At 53.0% G+C, this 20,123-nt stretch overlaps 8 protein-coding genes across 8 annotated transcripts; 4 read left to right on the forward strand and 4 right to left on the reverse strand.

Moving 5' to 3' along the window:
• Positions 1-1,274: 1,274 nt before the first annotated feature.
• On the reverse strand, positions 1,275-2,138 carry EI97DRAFT_454317 (uncharacterized protein; the record flags this gene model as incomplete). The annotated part of the gene is made up of 2 exons (XM_033800526.1): positions 1,275-1,715; positions 1,803-2,138. 2 exons carry the CDS (start codon positions 2,136-2,138, stop codon positions 1,275-1,277), a joined length of 777 nt encoding a protein of 258 aa, XP_033658636.1.
• Positions 2,139-3,787: 1,649 nt separating this feature from the next.
• Positions 3,788-4,492, reverse strand: EI97DRAFT_454318 (uncharacterized protein; the record flags this gene model as incomplete). The annotated part of the gene is made up of 1 exon (XM_033800527.1): positions 3,788-4,492. One exon carries the CDS (start codon positions 4,490-4,492, stop codon positions 3,788-3,790), a length of 705 nt encoding a protein of 234 aa, XP_033658637.1.
• A 1,159-nt stretch (positions 4,493-5,651) lies between these two features.
• On the forward strand, positions 5,652-6,557 carry EI97DRAFT_20137 (uncharacterized protein). Its single transcript, XM_033793682.1, has one exon. The coding sequence runs from the start codon at positions 5,690-5,692 to the stop codon at positions 6,224-6,226; it is 537 nt and encodes a 178-aa protein (XP_033658638.1). The 5' UTR covers positions 5,652-5,689; the 3' UTR covers positions 6,227-6,557.
• A 2,400-nt stretch (positions 6,558-8,957) lies between these two features.
• On the forward strand, positions 8,958-12,037 carry EI97DRAFT_429171 (HET-domain-containing protein). Its single transcript, XM_033797382.1, has one exon. The coding sequence runs from the start codon at positions 9,402-9,404 to the stop codon at positions 11,658-11,660; it is 2,259 nt and encodes a 752-aa protein (XP_033658639.1). The 5' UTR covers positions 8,958-9,401; the 3' UTR covers positions 11,661-12,037.
• Positions 12,038-13,251: 1,214 nt separating this feature from the next.
• On the reverse strand, positions 13,252-14,112 carry EI97DRAFT_20267 (uncharacterized protein). The gene has a single exon (XM_033793699.1). It carries the CDS (start codon positions 13,963-13,965, stop codon positions 13,474-13,476), a length of 492 nt encoding a protein of 163 aa, XP_033658640.1. The 5' UTR covers positions 13,966-14,112; the 3' UTR covers positions 13,252-13,473.
• Positions 14,113-14,245: 133 nt separating this feature from the next.
• EI97DRAFT_429172 (uncharacterized protein) lies at positions 14,246-15,618 on the forward strand. The gene is made up of 4 exons (XM_033797383.1): positions 14,246-14,792; positions 14,842-14,928; positions 14,958-15,064; positions 15,124-15,618. Exons 1-4 carry the CDS (start codon positions 14,261-14,263, stop codon positions 15,292-15,294), a joined length of 897 nt encoding a protein of 298 aa, XP_033658641.1. The 5' UTR covers positions 14,246-14,260; the 3' UTR covers positions 15,295-15,618.
• EI97DRAFT_389447 (uncharacterized protein) lies at positions 15,500-17,681 on the reverse strand. Its single transcript, XM_033796203.1, has 2 exons — positions 17,065-17,681; positions 15,500-17,009 (listed from the first exon to the last, which is right to left on the reverse strand). The coding sequence occupies exons 1-2, from the start codon at positions 17,611-17,613 to the stop codon at positions 15,894-15,896; spliced, it is 1,665 nt and encodes a 554-aa protein (XP_033658642.1). The 5' UTR covers positions 17,614-17,681; the 3' UTR covers positions 15,500-15,893.
• A 1,087-nt stretch (positions 17,682-18,768) lies between these two features.
• EI97DRAFT_20361 (uncharacterized protein) lies at positions 18,769-20,017 on the forward strand. The gene is made up of 3 exons (XM_033793709.1): positions 18,769-19,045; positions 19,106-19,381; positions 19,435-20,017. The coding sequence occupies exons 1-3, from the start codon at positions 18,893-18,895 to the stop codon at positions 19,786-19,788; spliced, it is 783 nt and encodes a 260-aa protein (XP_033658643.1). The 5' UTR covers positions 18,769-18,892; the 3' UTR covers positions 19,789-20,017.
• The last annotated feature ends 106 nt before the right edge of the window (positions 20,018-20,123 follow it).

Consider the following 20,123-nt stretch of genomic DNA (forward strand, 5'->3'; position numbering starts at 1 on the left):
TTACAAGGCTGTGCCACTTGCAGGAACGGTGTTGCGCTCCGCAAGCCCTATTGTGCCGTCTCGAGATCATGCGTTTCCGTGGCCTCGCCCTCATGTTGCAGCTCCATCTTCCGCATCACAACGACTTCGAACATCATACAGCATCCAGAGAACGCAGACATTTGCTACAGGCAGCTGCACTAGACCAGTCTCACGGAACGACACACCCATCACCCAGCACGGCATGAGAGTGTGAAAAACACAACGGCTTCACTCTCACCATCACGGATTCGACGCCGCAGTGAAGATACCGCACATCAGGGTACAAGTCCAGGATGTGATGGAGGAGGATGCAAAGCCGGTGACGTTGGCACTCGTCAACTCATAACACACAGGGAGGAAGCGATGAGGGTACGTACAAAATTCTCAAGAAGCGCTCTGCTTTCAGAGAGATGATGGGGGAGATTCTACTTACAGCTAAGGGAAGAAGGCGAGTATGGGAATTGAGTCGAGCCAGGGACGACGTTTCCGGCGGTGAGATCAATTTACAATATGGTAAGGTTAGTGGATTGAACAGTTCAACTCATTTGGTCGTTTCCAATCCATCACCGAGATGCCGGTTTGTCTGCGGAAGCTCGAAACAGTCCGTCAATCGGACCGGTAAGTCACAAGCTCTGAACACGGGCCCCAAAATCATATACTAGTCTCGATCCACCTATGTTCCATCTTTCCACTCGCACTCTTATACCAACCGCCAGCGATCCACCTTGAGCCATCTCTTCCAAGACGTGCGCCAGAACCCCGACCAAATGAATACAGGCAGACATCGAGCGGAGCGTATGAGTAAGCCGAAAGCCTCCCACAACCGACACCACCGCTCCGGCCTCCCCGAAAGTACACCCTTAGCCTTTGAGATGTTGATAACCACGGAGAATGATTGGCTTCATTCGCGTGTTTGCGGCCAACAATAGCATTGATTGCTCGCTTGGCCAGCGAAGGCACGCTCAGCGCATGTACGGTGGCGAAAAGCAGAGGCCTGCTCAGAGCGATATACGGTGCAATATTCGATGAGGCGTCTTATTTAATTCCTTCTGGATAAGTGCTCATAGAACCTGCATAGACATGTGTAACAGGACGAATCACGGAAGGGAGAAGGGGTTGCTTGACATATAAATGCAAGACAGGTTTAATAGACAGTGTATTCATTTGCAGTAGGCACATTCTTCGATTACTATCCCCAGCTGAAGATGCTCCTCAGAGCTTCTCGGTCCACGCTTTTGCAAGGCGTTACTTCCCTAGAACATAACCTGTCCATCATCTTCAACAAGAGCATCCGCCGAGTTCCTACTAGCGATCTCCCGTTCATCTCCAAGGCTCACTTGGTCTCCGATATGTGTGGATGTCTCTTGGAGATTGGCTAGGGCATGGTTTCGGCGGCAGTATCGTCGACGTCTCGATGTTCGAAGGCCTTGGTTGACGTGGTCCTGTGATGCTTCGGCACTTCGCAAACGTTCTCTGAACATACCGGCTTGCACGCGTATCTGCTCGATGGCCTGATCTTTTTCTTCAATAGTCCGGTCTACGGAAAGCTTCAATTCGCTCAAGGCCTGTTCCAGTTCCTGGATTCTCTCTTCCGCCCTCCTTGCTTTCATGGCGTCAATCTCGGCCAGCGCAATCTGAAGCTTCCTATCGGTCTCTGCTTGATGATGTTCCATGGTCTTGATGGTCACTTCGGCCTCCTCAAGTTGGCCTGGTATGCCGACGCTTCATCGGTCTGCCTTTCGTCAGTAGAGCCTCACAGATTCGAACCGTCCATATTGTACCTTCTTCTTGAGCCGACGTTCGGCGTCAATCCAACAAGCGGCGGTTTTGTTGCTCTCCTCCTCAAGCATCTCGACGACGGATGTTGTCTCTTTCGCCACGTGCTCGTCGATGCAGAGACTGCCCTCTACCTTGTTGTAAAAGATCACAAGGCGTCGAACTCTCAAGTCTTGCTCCATCAGTGGAATCCTCCCCTCGGGATTGTTCCAGTCTTCTAAGGTATAGAGGCTGCCGTCGTGATCCATGAAGAGGCCCAGTTCCACCAGCTGCTCACCAGATATTTGTGTGTCGCCTGCAGCATCGAACCTGATTCTAAAAATGTCGTTGTTCGCGGACATCGTTGGGCGGTAGATGCAACAACTTTCGCTGGTGGGCGGAACGGATACTGACAAAGTGCCGAATTGTTGGAAAAGGTTGCGGTGTAGCGAGGAAAAAGTAGTAAAGGAGGTTTTCCAAGCTTTCGTGGGCTCGAGCAGGCCCAGGCGGTGACCGTGGAAAAGTGAGAGCGGATGGCCTTTCACCGCCGCTTGGGCTCACGTGCTCTGCTCCTCAAGAATTTGGTTAGTGCGCACGAATTGAGCCTATTCCGCGCGGAGAGAAGGTTTTGATTGCTACGATCATCCGAGAGTGAGGCGGAATCTGAAGCTGTGGTGATGAACGTCGCGTCCAAATGGTCGTGGTCCGAGGCTTTTGCTGCCTCAGTACTGTTAGTGAAGGGTTTACTCTTGCGAGTGCAGTTTGTACAAGAACAGCAAATGTAATGCAGGATCAGCGAAAGTTACAAGTTGGTATAGATTCCGGCCATCATAGGATAGGCGTTACCCTAGGGCATGTGGTTTTCGCATAGTACCTCTCATCAGGCTTCTCCCACCTTTCAATGTTGGACAAATATATCAGCATGCAATTGACCTCGATTTCTGGGAAGCAGGCAATGGATGGTATAGCGTCCATACCAATACAATGGGTCGACCTAGATCCCACCACTCTAAGTGATTCTAAATCATCATGCACGCTATTATGTACGCCTCAACAATTATTTCTGACCTCATTATACTCATACATTGAACAAGAAGATGCAGGCATATCTAGCAAACGCAGGTTTTACTCAACAACACATAACCATCCACGGAGAATAACAGTGTGTATTCGCCCGTCAACCACATGCAAGCGTGGTAAATGCCTGCGACAGGGTTCAGTCCCATGTACGATCTGCACCTCAGTTCTCTCTTCTATGCTGGGATCTCTCCGTTCGGGTGTTCCGGATCAGAACCTTTTGGTTAGGCGTACGGCGAAATGACCAGGAATACTGTAGAGCTAGAAAGACAAACTGCACATGTGTGCAGCGATAAGCAAGGGATGTTTTCGTCATGGGCGATAGCATAATGACAGTGATACTGAGTAATACAGCAATTGGCAGCCTCGAGGTACCGCGAGGGGCATTTGGACTATGCATATGATACGGATGTTCAGTAGTAGAGGATACGAGATGGACAAAGCACCTTTGTCCACCCATCCCCGTAGACGCGAATGACTACCGCTATTCTTTATAGTAGACGAAACGCCGCCTTCCTTGCAATTTGATGCCAGCGTTCTGTTTCGAACTACGGTAAGGGAGTGCTTGATTAAGTAGTGGATTCCTATCTCTCTTTCATACATCATGGTTCCCGCTACTCATGGGAGAAGGCATCGCACATTGTATCTCTGCTACTTGTCAATCCCTCGCCAAGATAGATAGATGTAGCAACAGCTTGATTCCACATTATTGGCAAGGAACCAGTAGTTACAACCAGTCTTGGAGTTATCCTTCACGATCCACTTGGCAGGAACCTGTTGTAACTTCCTCTACTGCGATTCAGTTTGGCAAGATGAACTAGAACCACCGTTTACTCAAGAAGTCATACATAGACGAGCCATTGTTCCAGTCCACTTCCTAGTGTAGTGTCACATTATCATACAGAATTTCCCATGGATCTCCACCAGAATATGCCTAGATGCCCTCCCCGTTTCGACGGGGTCGTCCTCCACGCATCGGCAAGGTCAACGTTTTGCCAGTACCAGCACGTCCAAGATTCTCGCTCCGCTCATCCAGCTCGCGCTTGTAGAGGGCCGATTTCCCCTTCCAATTTTGCTTCTGGAGTTCCGCCTGCTCTTTCTCAGCCTTGAGATTGGCAATGTGCTCATCCTTCAGAGCAAGCAATTCATCCTTGGCCTTCAATGCCTTCATCAACTGGGCAATCTGTTCATCCTTCGCCTTGATCTCTTCATCCTTCGCATTAATCTCCTCGTCCTTCGTATTGATCTCGTCGTCCTTCGCATTGATCTCCTCGTCCTTCGCCTTGACCTCCTCATCCTTCGCCTGAATCTCCATATCCTTCGCCTTGATCTCCTCATCCTTCGCCATGAGCTGCGCCTCCTTCTCCTCAAGCTTTTCTAGCTTGTCCTCCATCCCAAGTTCGTTGTACAAGCTGTCGATGCGCCACTCCGTTGCCAAGCTACCCTGTTTCTCCAGGACGGTGGCCGAGAACTGAAGACCTTCACTGAGCTCTGCATGGTTGAGTCCAACGCGTTCGAACCATTTGATTACCGATTTGATCTCATCTTCGCGTGCCTGTTGCGTCGCTTCGAACTCAGTGATGAGGCGGGCCTTGTCTTTCCTGTCCTTGAGGCGGTAGTGAAGCAGTGGAGGAGCCATCTCGAAAGAAGGATGCACTTCTTGATGGTTGCGAGAAGAATTGCGCGTAGTCGACAATGTCCGGATTGCGCGAAGGGGCGGCGATGGTGGTTGGGGTTGAGAAGAAGAGGCCAAAGAGGATGGAGAGACTGAGCTGCTCAAAAAGAAACTGGGGCGGTGAAGAGGTGTTACGCCGGTGAAAACATATCACGTGAATCGCGGCGGACACGAAGTGAGAGGCGGTGAACATGTCGGACGCACAACTGACCGCTCTCACCACAAGCTACCATACACATGTTCTACGAGAGCAGAAGCCGGGGATTTCTTCCTCAATTGCCTAGCAAGCCAGGTCAATCAATGAAAAAAAGGGTCTGTTCATTACGCTGACAGCAAGCGGTACCCTGAGGTACAGGTAAGTGGATATCGCCAGCAACCGTAATGGCCACGCCCCAACTCCCCGCAGGTTTTTTACTGAGCTGGGGACCCATGCGGACATTGCTTGGGTAGAGCCACAAACCATCTGGTGAGTTGACGAGACAAAGCTCGCAAGCTCCCAGACAAGATGACCATCTGGATGTTTGAGCCAGCCCCGAGCCCCGAGAGGCTTCACGGACTGACTGCGGCGGAACATACTTGCGGCGTTGCAAGCTCATTTCCACAACCTAGGAGTGATCCCAGGTTGAAAAGTTCCAGCGGCCCTCGAGAGAAAGAGAAAGGGAGTAGGGAGGGGGGAAGAGGGCTTAAGTACTCCGGGCGGCGGCCTCGCTTAACGGTTTTAGTCAGCATGGTCTCTGCGCGGAAGCGGCTGGAAATGCCAAGTGTTGCCTCAAACGTCTGTCAGTTCGGTGGACAGTGAAAGATGCAATCACGTGATTGTTTGATCCCGTCACCGACTTTCACCACGGACTTTTAGCGGAACATTGTCTGGTTTTGTCAGGGACTTGTTCGATTACCCCGAGAATATTTGTCGTGCAGGGACGTCACCATTGGGAGAATCCCGTCAGTGCGGCTGCTTTCCACTATCTGTTCCGTTGTAGTATTGACTCCATAAATCTCAACCATTACTGACTCCTGAGGGTGAAGCCAACAATTTTCATTATTTGTAGCAAGATGACGGAGGCGTTGGGAGACCCCGATTCTGCTTCGAATCGCAGCGCACCACCTGGCCGCACCGACGATCCTCCCCCTCCCGATGAGCACGGGAGTCGCAGCGACACAATGCCAACAACTTGCAACTCCCCCAGTTGTAATGACGCGGCGAAGCTCGCTGAGCCCGAGAGTCACGACTCAAAAAAGCCAGCGGCCACTGACAACAAGAACGCTGAGGGCACCCTGCGGAAAATAAGGAGGCTGTTTGAGTACCTCCGTGAGGCGTCTCTCAAGGACACCAGCAAGCGTGGAATAAGTGAGGACCCCGCTTGGGAAGAGTTGGAAGCGGCCTTGGACGAGAACTCGTTCTCTACATTGGAATCGGCCAGTAGAGATTTGCAGTCCCATCAGCGGCGCGAAGAGTACGAAGAATGGTTTGATCATCTGCAAGAAGAGATCAAGAGACGTGACTACGTTATTCGCAGCCAGCGAGCCGATCTGATCAACAAGGACAACAAGATTCGCGATCTGGAGCTTGAGATTACCGCCTACCTCGCGGACGACTGTCGCAGACGAGCTGTCGAGCCGCGAAGCAGCGGCAGAAAACGCGGAGGAGAAGGCGACAGGTATCCCTTGCTATTCTTTTCTTTGAAATCACACAGCTAACCTGCCGTCCAGCTCAACTCCAAACCCCTCCGATATGCCAGTGAAGAAACGCGCGAAACGGGTCGTTTTGTGCATCCGATGCTATCAACTCGAGCTGCCATGCGACCATGGGATTCCTTGCAAATACTGCGAAGTAGATAAGGAGGAGTGTAAGCGGTCCAAGTGCGCGCACTACAAGGAGGGACAATGCAAACGCCAACAATGTTCTCGGGCACATGCGGACGATAAATTTCCTCCAAAGCATTTAGTAAACTCCCGCCATTTCTCGAAGTTGACTCATAAGAAACACGTTGAGAAGGATACAGGGGACTCCGGCGCCGCGGACGACGACGATGGCAGCCCTCCCCCTTCTTTGAAGGTGAAGGCTGTTTGAATATGATCTTATTACTAACGTGTCTTACAAGCGAGTCGGCCATATAAGCGAGTCGGCCACCCTACTAGGTTTGCACACATCTTCAAGTGTACAACTCAACTACATTTTAAGGTAGTATGTAGTTATTAATACAATAGATTAAGCAGTATCTAAAGTATCTTTTTTACACGTACCTGAGTTATGCCCAGGCTCTCTACACCTTGGGCAGCGTGCCAGAGCCTGGCGGCTGAGTCCTGATCACACACCACCTTGTCGCTGTTCACAAGCAATCTGCTCCTCAACCTCTTGGTAAGCAAGTATATCCTCTCCTGCTCCCTTTGTTAAGACTTCATGCTTCTGGATCCGCTTCTTCTTGCACTGCCTCCACTTTATAGCTATCTCATTAGCTCTCTCAAGGCTAGCAATCCGATCGCACATCAGCTCAGCCGAGAGCATCATCACTTCAGCCCCCTTCTTGAGCTGATCAATTGCCTCAATAATTGAAGCTGGTGATGAGCTCTTGTGCTGCCGAACACGATCACGTATTAGCGTTGATTGAGCCTCAAGCTCACGTACGTTGCTTGGTATTTGAGCCTTCCAGAGAGCCTCTACTAGGGTAGCTGGAGGCGTAGGCATACGGAGCTACACATCTAGCTTTGACAGAACAACGTCAGGCTGGAGAGGAACTAGGCCTGCACCTCGAAAGGCTGAGCAGATGTTAGTTGATGTAAATGATTGATCAAAGGCTGCCTTGAAGGCTGGCAGAAACTCAAGCTTCATGATGTGGTTGATATGGTGGTGGATCAGAGCCTCAATCTCATAGCTGTATGCATGCTTCAATGGTGCGAAGCAGCCAATGTCAAGAGGCTGGAGTAGATGCGATGAGTGAGCTAGCATACAGAGTGTGTAGATATTGTTCTCCTTGTAGAATTCTTGAAACTCAAGGGAGTGATGGCTCTCGTGGCCATCAAGGATAAGGAGGCGATGAGTACCTACAACACGAGTCTTGGTATAAGTGTTGAAGTGCTTTAGCCACTCAACTCCTAGCTCATTGTTTGTGTCAGATGGTAAGCCAGTTTATGGACATCCTATCTGGGACTGAAGAGGAGGACTGGGAGAAACTGTCTGTACCGGTACTATCTGAGGATATGTAGCTAGTGATTCTGCAGTGGCTAGTGACTCTGCAGTGGCTAGTGCCCTGCGCAGCCTTGGTGCCCAGAGAAGGAACATCAAAACCGGTGTCAGGCCCTAGCCTCATATACACAAGCACACACCTGAATATAATCAGTCAACCCATCTTCAATCAATCTTTCTATCACCGTGACATCTTCAGATATTATCAAATCTGACAGTTTGTCCAGCCGTTGTCACTAACAGCAATTGCCCAGTCGTGTGGGATATTAGCTTCCTCGTACCAGGCAGAGAGATGGTGTTAGCCAGCAAAGATAATGAATGGTGGGATAGCCCAGCCAGCAGCGTTGATTCCTTGGATGACCATCACCCACTCGTGATTGCCTGACTGGATAGCCTTTGGCTGGCCTCTCCTCTCTGACCCTGTTACAATAAGCTGAGTAGTAATCTTGCCCATCATAAAGCTAGCCTCATCGAAGTTGTAGACATCCTCATCACAGATGCCGTACTTGGCCTTTGTCTGCTCTACCAGCTTGAACCAGCTCTTAATTAACTCAGGATCCTCGCATAGAGCTATCTGCCTATCGTATGGCCGATTAAAATATATTGTAAGACTGTCTATATGCTTGATGAAGTTGCGCGGCCAGTGGATGCCAACCTGGCCTGCACCACATGCAGCTAGCAGGTTGTTGGCCATATCACGTACAGCTGTGTACGTAGGCGCAAATCCACGTTGATCCAGATCAAGTATATGTATAACAATCACCTTCTCTTCTAGCTCAGTAAGCTTCTTTGAATTGGGCTGGCAATCGCATCGGGCAGGCTTGCCAGCGCATCGGTCGTTCAGTGTTGATTTCGGAACGTTATACGTAGAAGCAGCAAGTCTAGAGCTTTTAAACTGCTGATGATTAATAGAGGAGGAGGCAAGCATTATATCAGCTTCAGTATATAATGATAGAGCACGTGGAGGTAGAGCCATAGTGATGAGAAGTTGGTGTTTTGATTAGGCTTGGTGGGGTGGCCGACTCGCTTGTAAGACACGTTACCAGATTTCATTGTTCATTGTCTGCTGCTTCGTATTCGAATAAAGGGAGAAAAACTTCGTATGAACAATGAAATCAAAACTAGCAACACTACAGATAGAATACACAATAACTTTCCCTTAGTGCGGGGATGTACAATGTTTGTTGAATCTACCAAGCAAATAATTTCGTCTTTATAGCTCTATAGTTGTGCTGTACAACTAACTGGCCAGATACCAGGTACACTGTGAATGGGGGCCAAATCTGCGGGGTGCTTGAGACTCCACTTCCATATGCATGTCAGATGCACCATCTCATTGACTCCACTGCAGTTAGACGGATCTTTGTTTCTGGGACTTGTCTTCTACTCTGCAACCCACAAGCTTGCAATTGTTTTTTTCGAAGAGGTGGTTCGTTTTCTTTGGGAAACATTCATGGTATGCATCAGCAGAATTCCGCTGAGTGGGATCCCTGCGCCTACGTGTTGAACAGTGTGTCGCAGGTAACTGAGCGTACGCATAAAGAAAAAAGTAGTATACGAAGGCGTACATCCCGCATAAGATCCAGGAAATAGTGCTTACCCACCTTCTCCCTGACCCTCACTGTAAACCATCTATCCTAGATCTGACCTTTCCTTACTCAACAGGTCACTCCATAGACCTTACCAACCATGGATATCTCGGATCACTCCACCAAATCTCTCTGCCACATCTGCCGCACCATCGATTTCCCGGTCTACTTTCAATCCCCTGGACCCTCAAATCAGAAAGACATCACCGACACTCCATCGAGCAACAAAGAGCAGACCCTAGGATCAAGACTCCAACTCAGAGAAAGAGCCACCACATGTCCATTCTGCCACCTCGTCGACACCGCCACAGACCGACCTTTCCGCAACCGGGACGAAGACGGCAGCGTTACAATCGGCCGTGCTTGCATAGCCGAGACGGGGAATTCAGAAGCAGGAGATACCCAGAAGGTGCATTGTATCCAGGTCTCAGTGCATCTTACAGAGCCTGTGAGGAAGTATGTGGGTTATGTTCAATTTCTCGGGGAGGATGCGGAGAAGCTTGGTATCAGTTCGGCCTTCCGCGGGCGAGTTGTGCGAGAAGGTCGATTCGATGTGCGTTTAGCAAAGAGATGGCTCGAAATATGCCAGAAAGAGCACGGGAAGTACTGCAGCAACCCCGACAACCTTTCTCCCGAACACCTGGCGTCCCTCCAACCCATGGACCTCCTTGCCATCGACCTCGAAAACATGTGCATCTGCGAAATGCCGCACGGATCGCCATTCGTAGCGCTGAGCTACTGCTGGCCTGCAGCGCCGTATCTCACGCATCTGAAATCCAACAGTGCGGAACTATTCTCCAAAGGCTCACTGACGCGCAATATGCAGCGCCTACCAGGAACCATCCAAGACGCGATCAAGTGCTCCAAAGACCTCGCGTTCCGCTACCTCTGGATCGACGCCCTGTGCATTATCCAGGACTCAAAAGAGCACAAAGGAAAGCAATTGCGGCAAATGGACCGGGTCTACGGCGCCGCCGAACTCACCATTGTGTGCGCGTATCCAGTCCCCAAAGGAACCCCGGACCCATGCAGCGGACTTCCCGGTTTTTCAAAACCGTCACCCTCGAAGAAGCAGCTAATAAAATCTGTCAGCGATCTTCGAATGGCGGCAACTTCAATGTGCGCCTCCGACGCCCTGAGGACTGCCCGCTGGGACACGCGCTGCTGGACCTACCAAGAACACCACCTGTCGCGGCGTCTCCTCTTCTTCACACACGTCCAAGCTTACTTCCTCTGCTCATGCAACGCCTTCGCCGAAGACACCGTCTGCGAGTCTATCCCGCGAACCGCGGCCGTGGAGCCGGGCACAACACTCTGGTCGCCCAAAGCGAGATACGGCAACAAAGCCGCGTTCGAAGGTCGATGGGGCCAGTGGAGCCTCAGCCGTGCAAAGATTGCAGGCATAGGACTCATGATGGAGACGTACGAGAATGCTCTATCCGAGTATACGTACCGCGACGTCTCGTTTCCGACGGACATTCTCAATGCGTTCGACGGGATTCGAGCGGTGCTCGCGGAAGCAATGGAAACGGCGTTCTTCCAGGGCTTACCGGAGATATTTTTCGATCACGCGTTATGTTGGGTTCCCAAGGGTGTCTGCAAGCGCAGGAAATCGAGAGAAGAACAGGCGGATTTCAGGTTGTTCGATCCGGCGAGGCCGCTGTTTCCGAGCTGGAGTTGGGCCGGGTGGGAGACTCCCGTGAATCTGGGGTTTTGGATGGCGAATTGGGCGTATCGGTCGGAGGTGGATTGGTTTCTTGTGAATCGGGAAGGGATGGCGGTGAAGTTGGGGGTTCCGAGGGAGAGACATGAGAGACTTGTGTACGAGAAGGGTGGGAATAAGGATGTTGGACCCCCGGAGGTGGATATGAGGGATTTCCTGCCTAACATTGTTCCACGAGACGCTATCGACCCTATGGCAGAGGAGTGGCTTAATGCCAAAATCCTCGCTGCTTACACTACCAGTGCTCACTTTTGGATCGACGGCACTCCCTGGTCTCTCCAAGGGCACGAGCGCGCCTGGCCTGGGAACGTCAACCTCGCTATCAAAGACTCCCGCAAAAGGGTTGTGGGGTGTATACTTCTTCCCATCGACCTCGCAGAGGACTGCCAGGAGGATCCTATGCAGTTCGAATTCATTCTCGTGTCGAGGGCGCTGCGGCAGAGGCAGACGGAGACGCAGAAGAAGTTGAGGTATTTTGATACAGGGGAGTTTGAGGAGTGGGATTGGTGCACGTTGAATGTCATGCTGGTGAGGAGGTTGAGGAGTGGCGTGGCGTTTCGGGTGGGTGTGGGAATGGTGCATGAGGAGGCGTGGATTGAGGCAGGGCCACGAGGAAGTTTTGTCAGGCTTGTTTGAGGAGGGAATGTGTTGAGTCGTGCAATTGAGGGTTATGACAACTGCTGGAGATTGACTATAGCCTTGCTCATTCTCACGCGACACGGTCGAGGGGCATTGTCTCGGTCAACGTATTCAACAGTACGTAACTGAGCTTTTATTCAGTAACTACTGTACTGTACTGGAGGGAGTGCCTGTACGTACGAATGGAGGCCCCCCAGGTACGATCCGTACATACGGTCGGGTGTACTTACTATTGAATACGTTGGGACTCTCGGCCATGGGACGTCCGGGATGAAGGCGCAGCGGCGAGTTGCCATGTGCAATGATGGAGTGAGCCAACGGTGAATTCACGAGGCCGTAGTAAAGAAGACGGTTCCTCAGTTTAGACGATATCCTACAACTCGAGCGAAGTTCATGATGTGGGTTTTCCTGCAAGAGTCCAGCAGCAGGACGGGGAACTTCGAATGTGACGGTATGAGAACCACCCATCCCCACCACATACTCGAGACTCAAAAATGACTTCCACGCATTAGTCCAGTAACTCACGAAATAGCGGTGAATTTACCTGCAAAGATAGACTTGACCTCCTGAAGAGAACGTTCTTGTGTGTGCCAGGGGTACTGGGTGTCTGTGGCGCACAACGTTCATGTGGCGGTGCAAAGCAACCCCACCTCATCGTCGTAGCCAGAAGAACTGGAGGGACGGCGTCGCATATCCCAAGCTGATAACCCCGCCGGCTTACTGTATCATACCTAGGTAGCTTACTGTGTGTGTGGAAGCCCAACAGGGAGGCAAAGAGCTGCTTGGACTTGTTGGCTGTACTTCGTGGACGTCACCAAGTTGGACGTGGCTTAAGCAAACGCCACATTTCGCAACGATTCACAGACACCGACCCGTGAAGGGCACACTTCGTGTATCACAGTATCAGACAATGGAATCACTCGCGCAACTTGTACGACAGTCATTTAACTATCCGATGCCCAAGGGTGGTTTGGCGTAGGGCTGTGCGGGCCGTAGTCAGCGCACCAACATGTGAACCCCCCGAGCGATGTGGCTGTGCTCACAGGGAAGCAGCTCCCCAAGCCCAACGTCTACTTCAACCTCTGCTCTCTCCCTTTCTTCATTCTTCCTTTCAGAACCCGTCACCTTCATTGCCTCGATCTTCCAGCAAGAACCACACCCTGATTCGACCTTCAAACATGGGAGTAAGTGGTCACATTCGCTCCAAGACAGCAAACTGCCCCTCCACCTGCCCCGCAACGCAACGTCATCAAAGACTGGGCTGACCATCATCTACTGTGCTAGCTTGCATCCAAACTTGCCGCAGCAGGCGCTCCACCAGGAGCCTATCCTCCTCAGGGAGGCCCTCCACAAGGCGGTTATGTGAGTAACGACCCGAGTCTGCAAGGAGCAAGTCGCTGACGAGTCAAACTAGCCTGGGCAGTCACAGTATCAAGCCTATCCAGGCGCGGTAAGCACTACATCGACTCCATTCCCCTTGTTAGCCCTTTTCTTCCCTTGCTCCACGTCGTCATCAAAGAGTACACGCCACCCGGACCGTGGGTCCACGTATTCTCTCCTTGCGCCACTTTGTTTCCCATCCTCCTTCTGCGTCCTTGCGGTTGCGCCTCTTCCGGAACTCGTTTGATACCTGATTTCGCCGCTGGCCGCGGATCCACACACATACACCTCGAAGGCAACACTGCCTTAGCACATCACCATGGCCCATTACGGTGGCTACCAGCAGCCGAGTTACGCGCCTAACGCGTACCCACAGACTTCTGCCCCTCCCCCGAATCCCATGACTGCCTCGCCCTACGGAGCTCCGGGATCACAACCACCCTATCCCCAGGCACCGAGTCAAGGCACTTACGGATCCTCCCCTTATCCTCCTCAACAGTCTGCATACAACAGACCCCCACCTCCTCCACCTGGCCAACAGCCGCAGTCTCCGTATCCATTGCAGAATCAACCCCCATACCAACAGCAACAACCTTACGGTCAACAGAGCTATCCTTCCCAAGGGCAGCCTGGTTATGGACAGCAGCAATACGGCCAGCAGCAGCCTCCTCAAAGCCTCCAACCCGGTTACGGCCAGCAGCCGCAATACGGCCAACATGTTCGTTTCCAAATACCCCGTGCTGTGGTTCTTCGTACTCGTTGATATGGATCGAGAAATATCTTCGAGACATTGTTTGCTTTGTACGTGGTATGGCAAATACTGACATATGACTGTAGCACGGTCGTCCGGGACAACCGCCGCCCGGCCAATATCCTCCGCAGCAACAGTATGGCGGCGCTTCTCCTCAGCAATATGGGGCATCCCCAATTAACCAGGGGACCCCCGCTGAGATTGCTGCTTACAAGCAGCTTTTGAATTCCTGCGTTCAGGAGAAGCAGCTCCAGAATTTTTATCCACCAAACTCGCCTGTGCTGGATCAGATTGCCAACAAGGCACCGGCTCTGATCAACCAAGTGATCCAGAGGTGGCGTGTCGCCAAAGAACTCGCCAACGACATTGTCAAGTTGGCCTTGTACGACATTGTGTTGTACATTGGTACGTAAGGGCTGCGTTTGCCTCGCAACAGATCTGACTTGGCATAGATGACAGCGGTTCCATGCAATTTGAAGAAGAAGGCAGCCGCATCAAGGACCTCAGGCTGATTCTCGAGCGTGTTGCCTTTGCAGCCACGCTCTTTGATGCCGATGGCATCTCCATACGGTTCATGAACACTGACCTGAGCGGTCTCCGCGACAACAACGGTCGCCCTCTCCAGGATGGCGTTGCCACGGAAGCTCAGATTGAGTCCATCATGCGGGGCGTCCAGTTCAAAGGGCTTACACCCATGGGGACAGCCTTGAAGCAGAAGGTTATCGACGAGATTGTCCTCTCCAAAGCCCAATCTGGACAGCTGCGTAAACCAGTCCTCGTGATCGCCGTTACCGATGGCCAGCCCGCTGGGGAACCGCAAGATGCCGTGTTCAACACCATTCGCTATGCATACGACACGCTGAGTCGCTTCCCGCAATACGGTCGTGGTGCTCTTTCGTTTGAGTTTGCCCAGGTCGGTAACGACGAGGCGGCAAAGAAGTTCCTTGCTAAGCTCGATTCTGACCCCAATGTCGGCCCCATGGTTGACTGCACGTCAAGTAAGTTGAGTCTTGATCCTCCGAGGGAGCGTGTCTAATCGCGTGCTAGACTTCGAGAACGAGCAGGAAGAGATGTCCCGAGCGAGCCCGCCCGTCGATCTCACTCCCGATATGTGGATCATGAAGCTGCTGTTGGGTGCCATTGATTCTTCGTATGATACCAAGGACGAGAAAACCCGCAATCCCGCGGCGCCTGGCGGGTACGGAGCACCTCAACAGGGTTATGGGGCGCCACCTCCTGGCCAGTATGGCTACGGTCAACCTCCTCCACAGTGAGTTCTCACCTGTGGTACTTTTTCCAAACAGCGGCAATCTGACTTCGAGACACCAGGCAATACGGTGGTCAGCCGCAATATGGAGCTCCCCCTCCAGGCCAGTATCCTCCTCAAGGGCAATACCCACCCCAAGGACAGTACCCGCCGCAGCAAGGGGGATATCCAGGGCAGCAGCAGTATGGAGGACCGCCCCCGCAGCCACCCAGATACTAGCCCCAACTTCGTGAGCAGCCAGGTGGTTGCGAGCGAGGTGGAGTTGGGCAGTGCGTTGCTTCGGGCAAACCTATGGGCATGAGTGATGGATCTTTTCATTGGTTCTCGAATGTATTCAATAGTTCGGGAGCGTGCTTGCTCGGCCGTCCTGCGGCCTGGGAGAGTGTTGGAGGGCCCTTGACGTAGGAATCAATGTGTAACCCTAAATTATCACGTGGTGTCCTTCGCTTGCCGCCCTGAGGCGATATCAGGGAAGGCAAGGAGAAAGGAGCAAGCGCCAGAAGAAGCAAGATATACTTGTGACGGAATCGAGATAAGACAAGGGAATCATCCGCCCGTTAAAGATCCTATCGCGACTCCATGAATAGTGAGACTCCGCCAATATTACCGACTGCGCCATTCCCTACTTGCCCGACTTCATGATAGCATGCCATATGCCGCACCCAGAAGAACGCCATGGGTATGCCAAACGCCGCCCAACCCAGCCATATCCAGGCAGGAAACAAGCATCTTCCTCTGTAATGCCCATATTTCCTCTCCCTCCATTTCCCAATCACTCGACCAGACCTTCAACTTCCCCGCTCTTCAAAGCTGCGTGATAAACCTTTTTTCTTCAAAGCTGCGCGATGACGTTCTCAGCCCTCGTCCAAGCCACCGTCTCCTCCTCATCCAATTCAAATCCAACCTCATCCTCACCAGCGTCTTCACCTTCCCCAGCCCACTCGCCTCCCTCACTAGCAGCCTCCCTCCCATTCGCCGCAGTCCGCTCGTCCCCATACACATCCACAAGCACATCGACCACATCCGGCGTCTGCGTCTCCACCGCCTCCTCCGTAAGCGCCACGCCTCCTTCGACAGAAACCTCGCTCCCGGCATCACTCTCCTCTCCTCCCCCACCCAAACGTAGTGACCCAGCCAGTCTAACCGCCGGAGTACTATCTTCTCGCTCATCCGCATCTTCCAACTCTACGCTCCTCCCCTTGGGAACCTCCACCCTCAACCTAGGCCCAATCTCAAACCCACCCCTAACCACTCCCGTCTCAAACTCAATCCGTTCCTTCTGCCTCCTCACGCGCCTCAGCGGCCCAAGATCCATCTCCCTGACACGCTCACCCTCGACCAACCCCCTGGCCATACTCCGCGCAGTCCCGGAACGAGGCAGGGGGAGCGTTATGCTCGACTTATCCACCGTTGACGAGAAGCCCGACGAAGATGGGAAATGACTCCGCTCCATTTTGGTTTCGCGATCCTTCGGTTTGAAGATCGACTTGAGGGTTTCGCGCATGCCCTGCAGTGGCCGCGACGTCAACTTGAGCGCAATCGAGGTAGAAGAGCGATGGGTGAGGGCGTAGAAGCGGCGGCGGGGATCGCGCATGCGGTCAAGGAAGGAGACATCCGTCTGTGTTGTTTTGAAGGTGACCATGCTGGCTTCTTCTGATTCGCCGAAAGCGGAGGATGAGATGGAGGAGAGATCCGCCGACGTGCTGAATGTAGTTGGTGTGTTTTCGTCTGTTGTCGGGAGAGGATCGGCGGAGGGAGCAGGAAGGGGGTTGGGACGTAGGCCGATGGTACGAAGGGGACGAGCGTCTTTCACAGGGAGCTTTTTGGCTTCACAGGTGCGTAGAGGCTGGAGCTCTTCTCCTGCGATGCGGCCGATGGAGGCCCAGACGCGGTCTTGGAAATAAGGCCGACAAGCAGGGCAGACGCGGACTTTGCAGGGAGGATTGACCTGAGACATGTTAGTCGAGACGGAACATATGCTTGAAGAGATACATAAGTGGTACCGGATCGTCAACTTTAGAGGGAGGGAAAGGTGGCCTTCCTACACCCAGAACCTGTGAGGGTCCCGCTTCGGCCTTCGCCTCGGCCTCCGCTTCTAATCGAGCAGCGACGGAGAGGGCATGCTCAGCCTGGTAAGTGTCTTGGATGGTCTGCTTGAGCACCAACTTCTGCTTCTTCAGTATCCCGAGTTGGGCGGCAGTGTATACTCCTTGCTCCGCCTGCCGGATGACGGATTCGCTCAATCCGGCTTCAGCGAGTTCTCGACGCAGCGGTGACATACTCTTACGCTCATCATCGGGATCCGTGTCGAGCAGAGCCTGCGTGGCGGCAAAGCGACGGCATTCCCTATCTGCACGGCAGACGTACAGGAAGCCCATGCTCGGAGGACGCTGGCATAAACAGCAGACTTTTTCTCTCGTGTACAGGCGGTCCATGTCGATGTGAGAGCAGTTGGCACTGGCAGCCCTTGCGCGTCGTGGGGGAGCAGCCGTATGCTTGACGAGTTTGGAGACTCCTTCGAGGGCTTTTGCCGCAAAATCTTGCGTAACCATGATGGGAAGTGGGACAGACGGATGCTATGTTGGAATGATCTGCTGCGAAGTTGGTCGGGGGGGGGGGGAGGACGTCGAGTGCAGCAAAACGGAGGGGCGGTTCGTGGTGGGGACAATGTCATATGGCTACCGACACTAGATCTTCACATGGAGCTCAGAGAGCCATGCCGCAGGAAACCTTTGGACCGGCCGTAAAGGTGTCTTTAGAAACACAGATAGGTCCGCACTCGAGTGCTTGGTGCGTGTGGTCATACACTTTTTGGAAAGGGTCGATGTCTTGGCATCCTGTCTGGAGTATCTTACAAACGAGGAGTGAGTCCGGCCCGCCCTGCCGCGCGTCCTTCACTTGGTCTTCTCTGAGAAAACAAAAAAGGTAAAATGACGAATAGTGGAATGGGGGGAGATAACAGAATTGAGCGACCGATGGGAGACAGATGTAGAAACGACGTGAACTAGCGTCAGGTGCGGACGCCGCCATGAGACCTGACAGCCTGACGTTGGAGGAGCGTAGTACAAACCGAACATCTTGTTGAGCTAGACGCGGCACATGCGGACGCGGCAGGTTCGAACTGTAGAAGAGAAGGGACGATGAAGCTCCGGCTGGCGGTCGTGAGTGGCCATGTCTCTGGCCTTCCGAAAACTACAAAGGGCGAGATATCCGTTGGATGAAGGACTTTAAGTCCCCGTGCTGTTGCACCAGCCTTGCAGAGCTCCAGTCTACCTATTCAGCAGCTCATACATCAATGCAAAGGCCCACTCAGCTGCTCCACGATCTTAATCGGCCATCGTCACTGTTCCGCGAAGCAGAGAGGACGAGGGGAACCCCAGGGCTCGCGTCTCCGAAATATGGCCGGCTGGAGGCATCGAATCTATATGTTTCCTGTCGGAGCGAGCGCCATGGTCCGCTTGGGAGAGGCATCGTCCTGGTTGCTGGGAGCTTCCAATTGCCCTCATTGTCAGTAGATACTTCGTAACGAGGACGACGTCCAAATAAACCGCCGCCGCATTATTTGCCGGGCTTTGATAACAATTGCAACCCCACAGTGGAGACTGGTGGAGATGGGGGAGAGCTGAGAGCTGATGCCGCCGGCTTGGCACGCTAACCCGTGTCGGGAGTCGCCGAGGCCTGAGGGACTCGACAACAACAGCCCATCGCGAGTCAACAACACCACTTCCCTCCCCCCCATCGGCCCAGCTGTGCGCTCCATTCTCTACCATTGCCCTCGTTTCCGCGTTCCCCACTCCTTACCACCGTTACGATCTCGCCGACGCGCTGACCATGTCGGTCAAGTTCGAGAAGGAGACGGTCAAGCTGACCGAGGCGGCCCAGTCCGCTGCCGCTGGCGTGGTCGGGGGAAAGGGCAAAGAAGACCTCGTTCACCAAGTCGGCGAGGCTCTAACCAAGGGCGGAGGTGCCAATGGATATCTCGGTGTAAGCAGCGCGCAACTCATCAGCGAATGCGAGAGACACTGACATGGACGTGCGCGCCAGGCTTATCTGAAGCAGCTGCAGAGTAACCCACTGCGCACCAAGATGTTGACATCCGGCACCCTCTCCGGTCTTCAGGAATTTCTGGCCTCCTGGATCGCCCACGACAGGAGCAAGCATGGCCACTACTTCACGTCCAGAGTTCCCAAGATGGCCCTCTACGGTGCCTTTGTCAGCGCGCCCCTGGGCCATGTCCTCATCAGCATCCTGCAGAAGATCTTCCGTGGTCGCACCAGCCTGAAAGCAAAGATCCTCCAGATCCTCGTCAGCAACTTGATAGTGAGTATCTGTTTCAACGACACGGGGCTGCCCTGCGGGACTGACACACCTAGATCTCCCCGATCCAGAACTCCATCTACCTCGTGTCTATGGCGCTAATTGCCGGCGCGCGTACCTTCCACCAGGTCAAGGCGACCGTAAAGGCGGGTTTCATGCCCGTCATGAAGGTCAGCTGGGTCGTATCCCCAATCTCCCTCGCTTTCGCTCAGAAGTTCCTCCCCGAACATACCTGGGTACCCTTCTTCAACATCGTCGGCTTCGTTATTGGAACCTACGTCAACGCTCATACCAAGAAGAAGAGGCTTGCTGCTCTTCGACGGAAGCACTATGGTGAAGGTGGTGGCAGCGGACGCAGCCAGGCACCTTCCAGGCCGGGTGACGACTACGGCCGACCGGGCGGTTATTAGAGGCTCAACGTTAGATTTTCGATGTCATTAGTGGCCCTTTGGATTTGATTCAGATTGGGCACCTGCAAGCTTCGCATCAGGCACCAGCACCCGTTTCATGGACAGCTGCCGGCAAACCCTTCGAGCGGGTGCCACATACCAGTTTGGGCGCGTTTGCTTACGAGTGCCCAGTCGTCTCATATTCGCACTGAGCAGGTTGGCAACCTCAAAGTGTATATTTCCTACCTTCCCTGAGATATCTGGCGGCCTGGGGGCTGCTGACTATGACCTGCTCAATACATACATCTTAACCCTTATGCCCCTCCTCCTCTTTCTTTCTCTCATTTCCTGTTTCC

Source organism: Westerdykella ornata (assembly GCF_010094085.1).
Source record: "Westerdykella ornata strain CBS 379.55 unplaced genomic scaffold EI97scaffold_1, whole genome shotgun sequence".
Lineage (NCBI taxonomy): Eukaryota > Fungi > Ascomycota > Dothideomycetes > Pleosporales > Sporormiaceae > Westerdykella > Westerdykella ornata.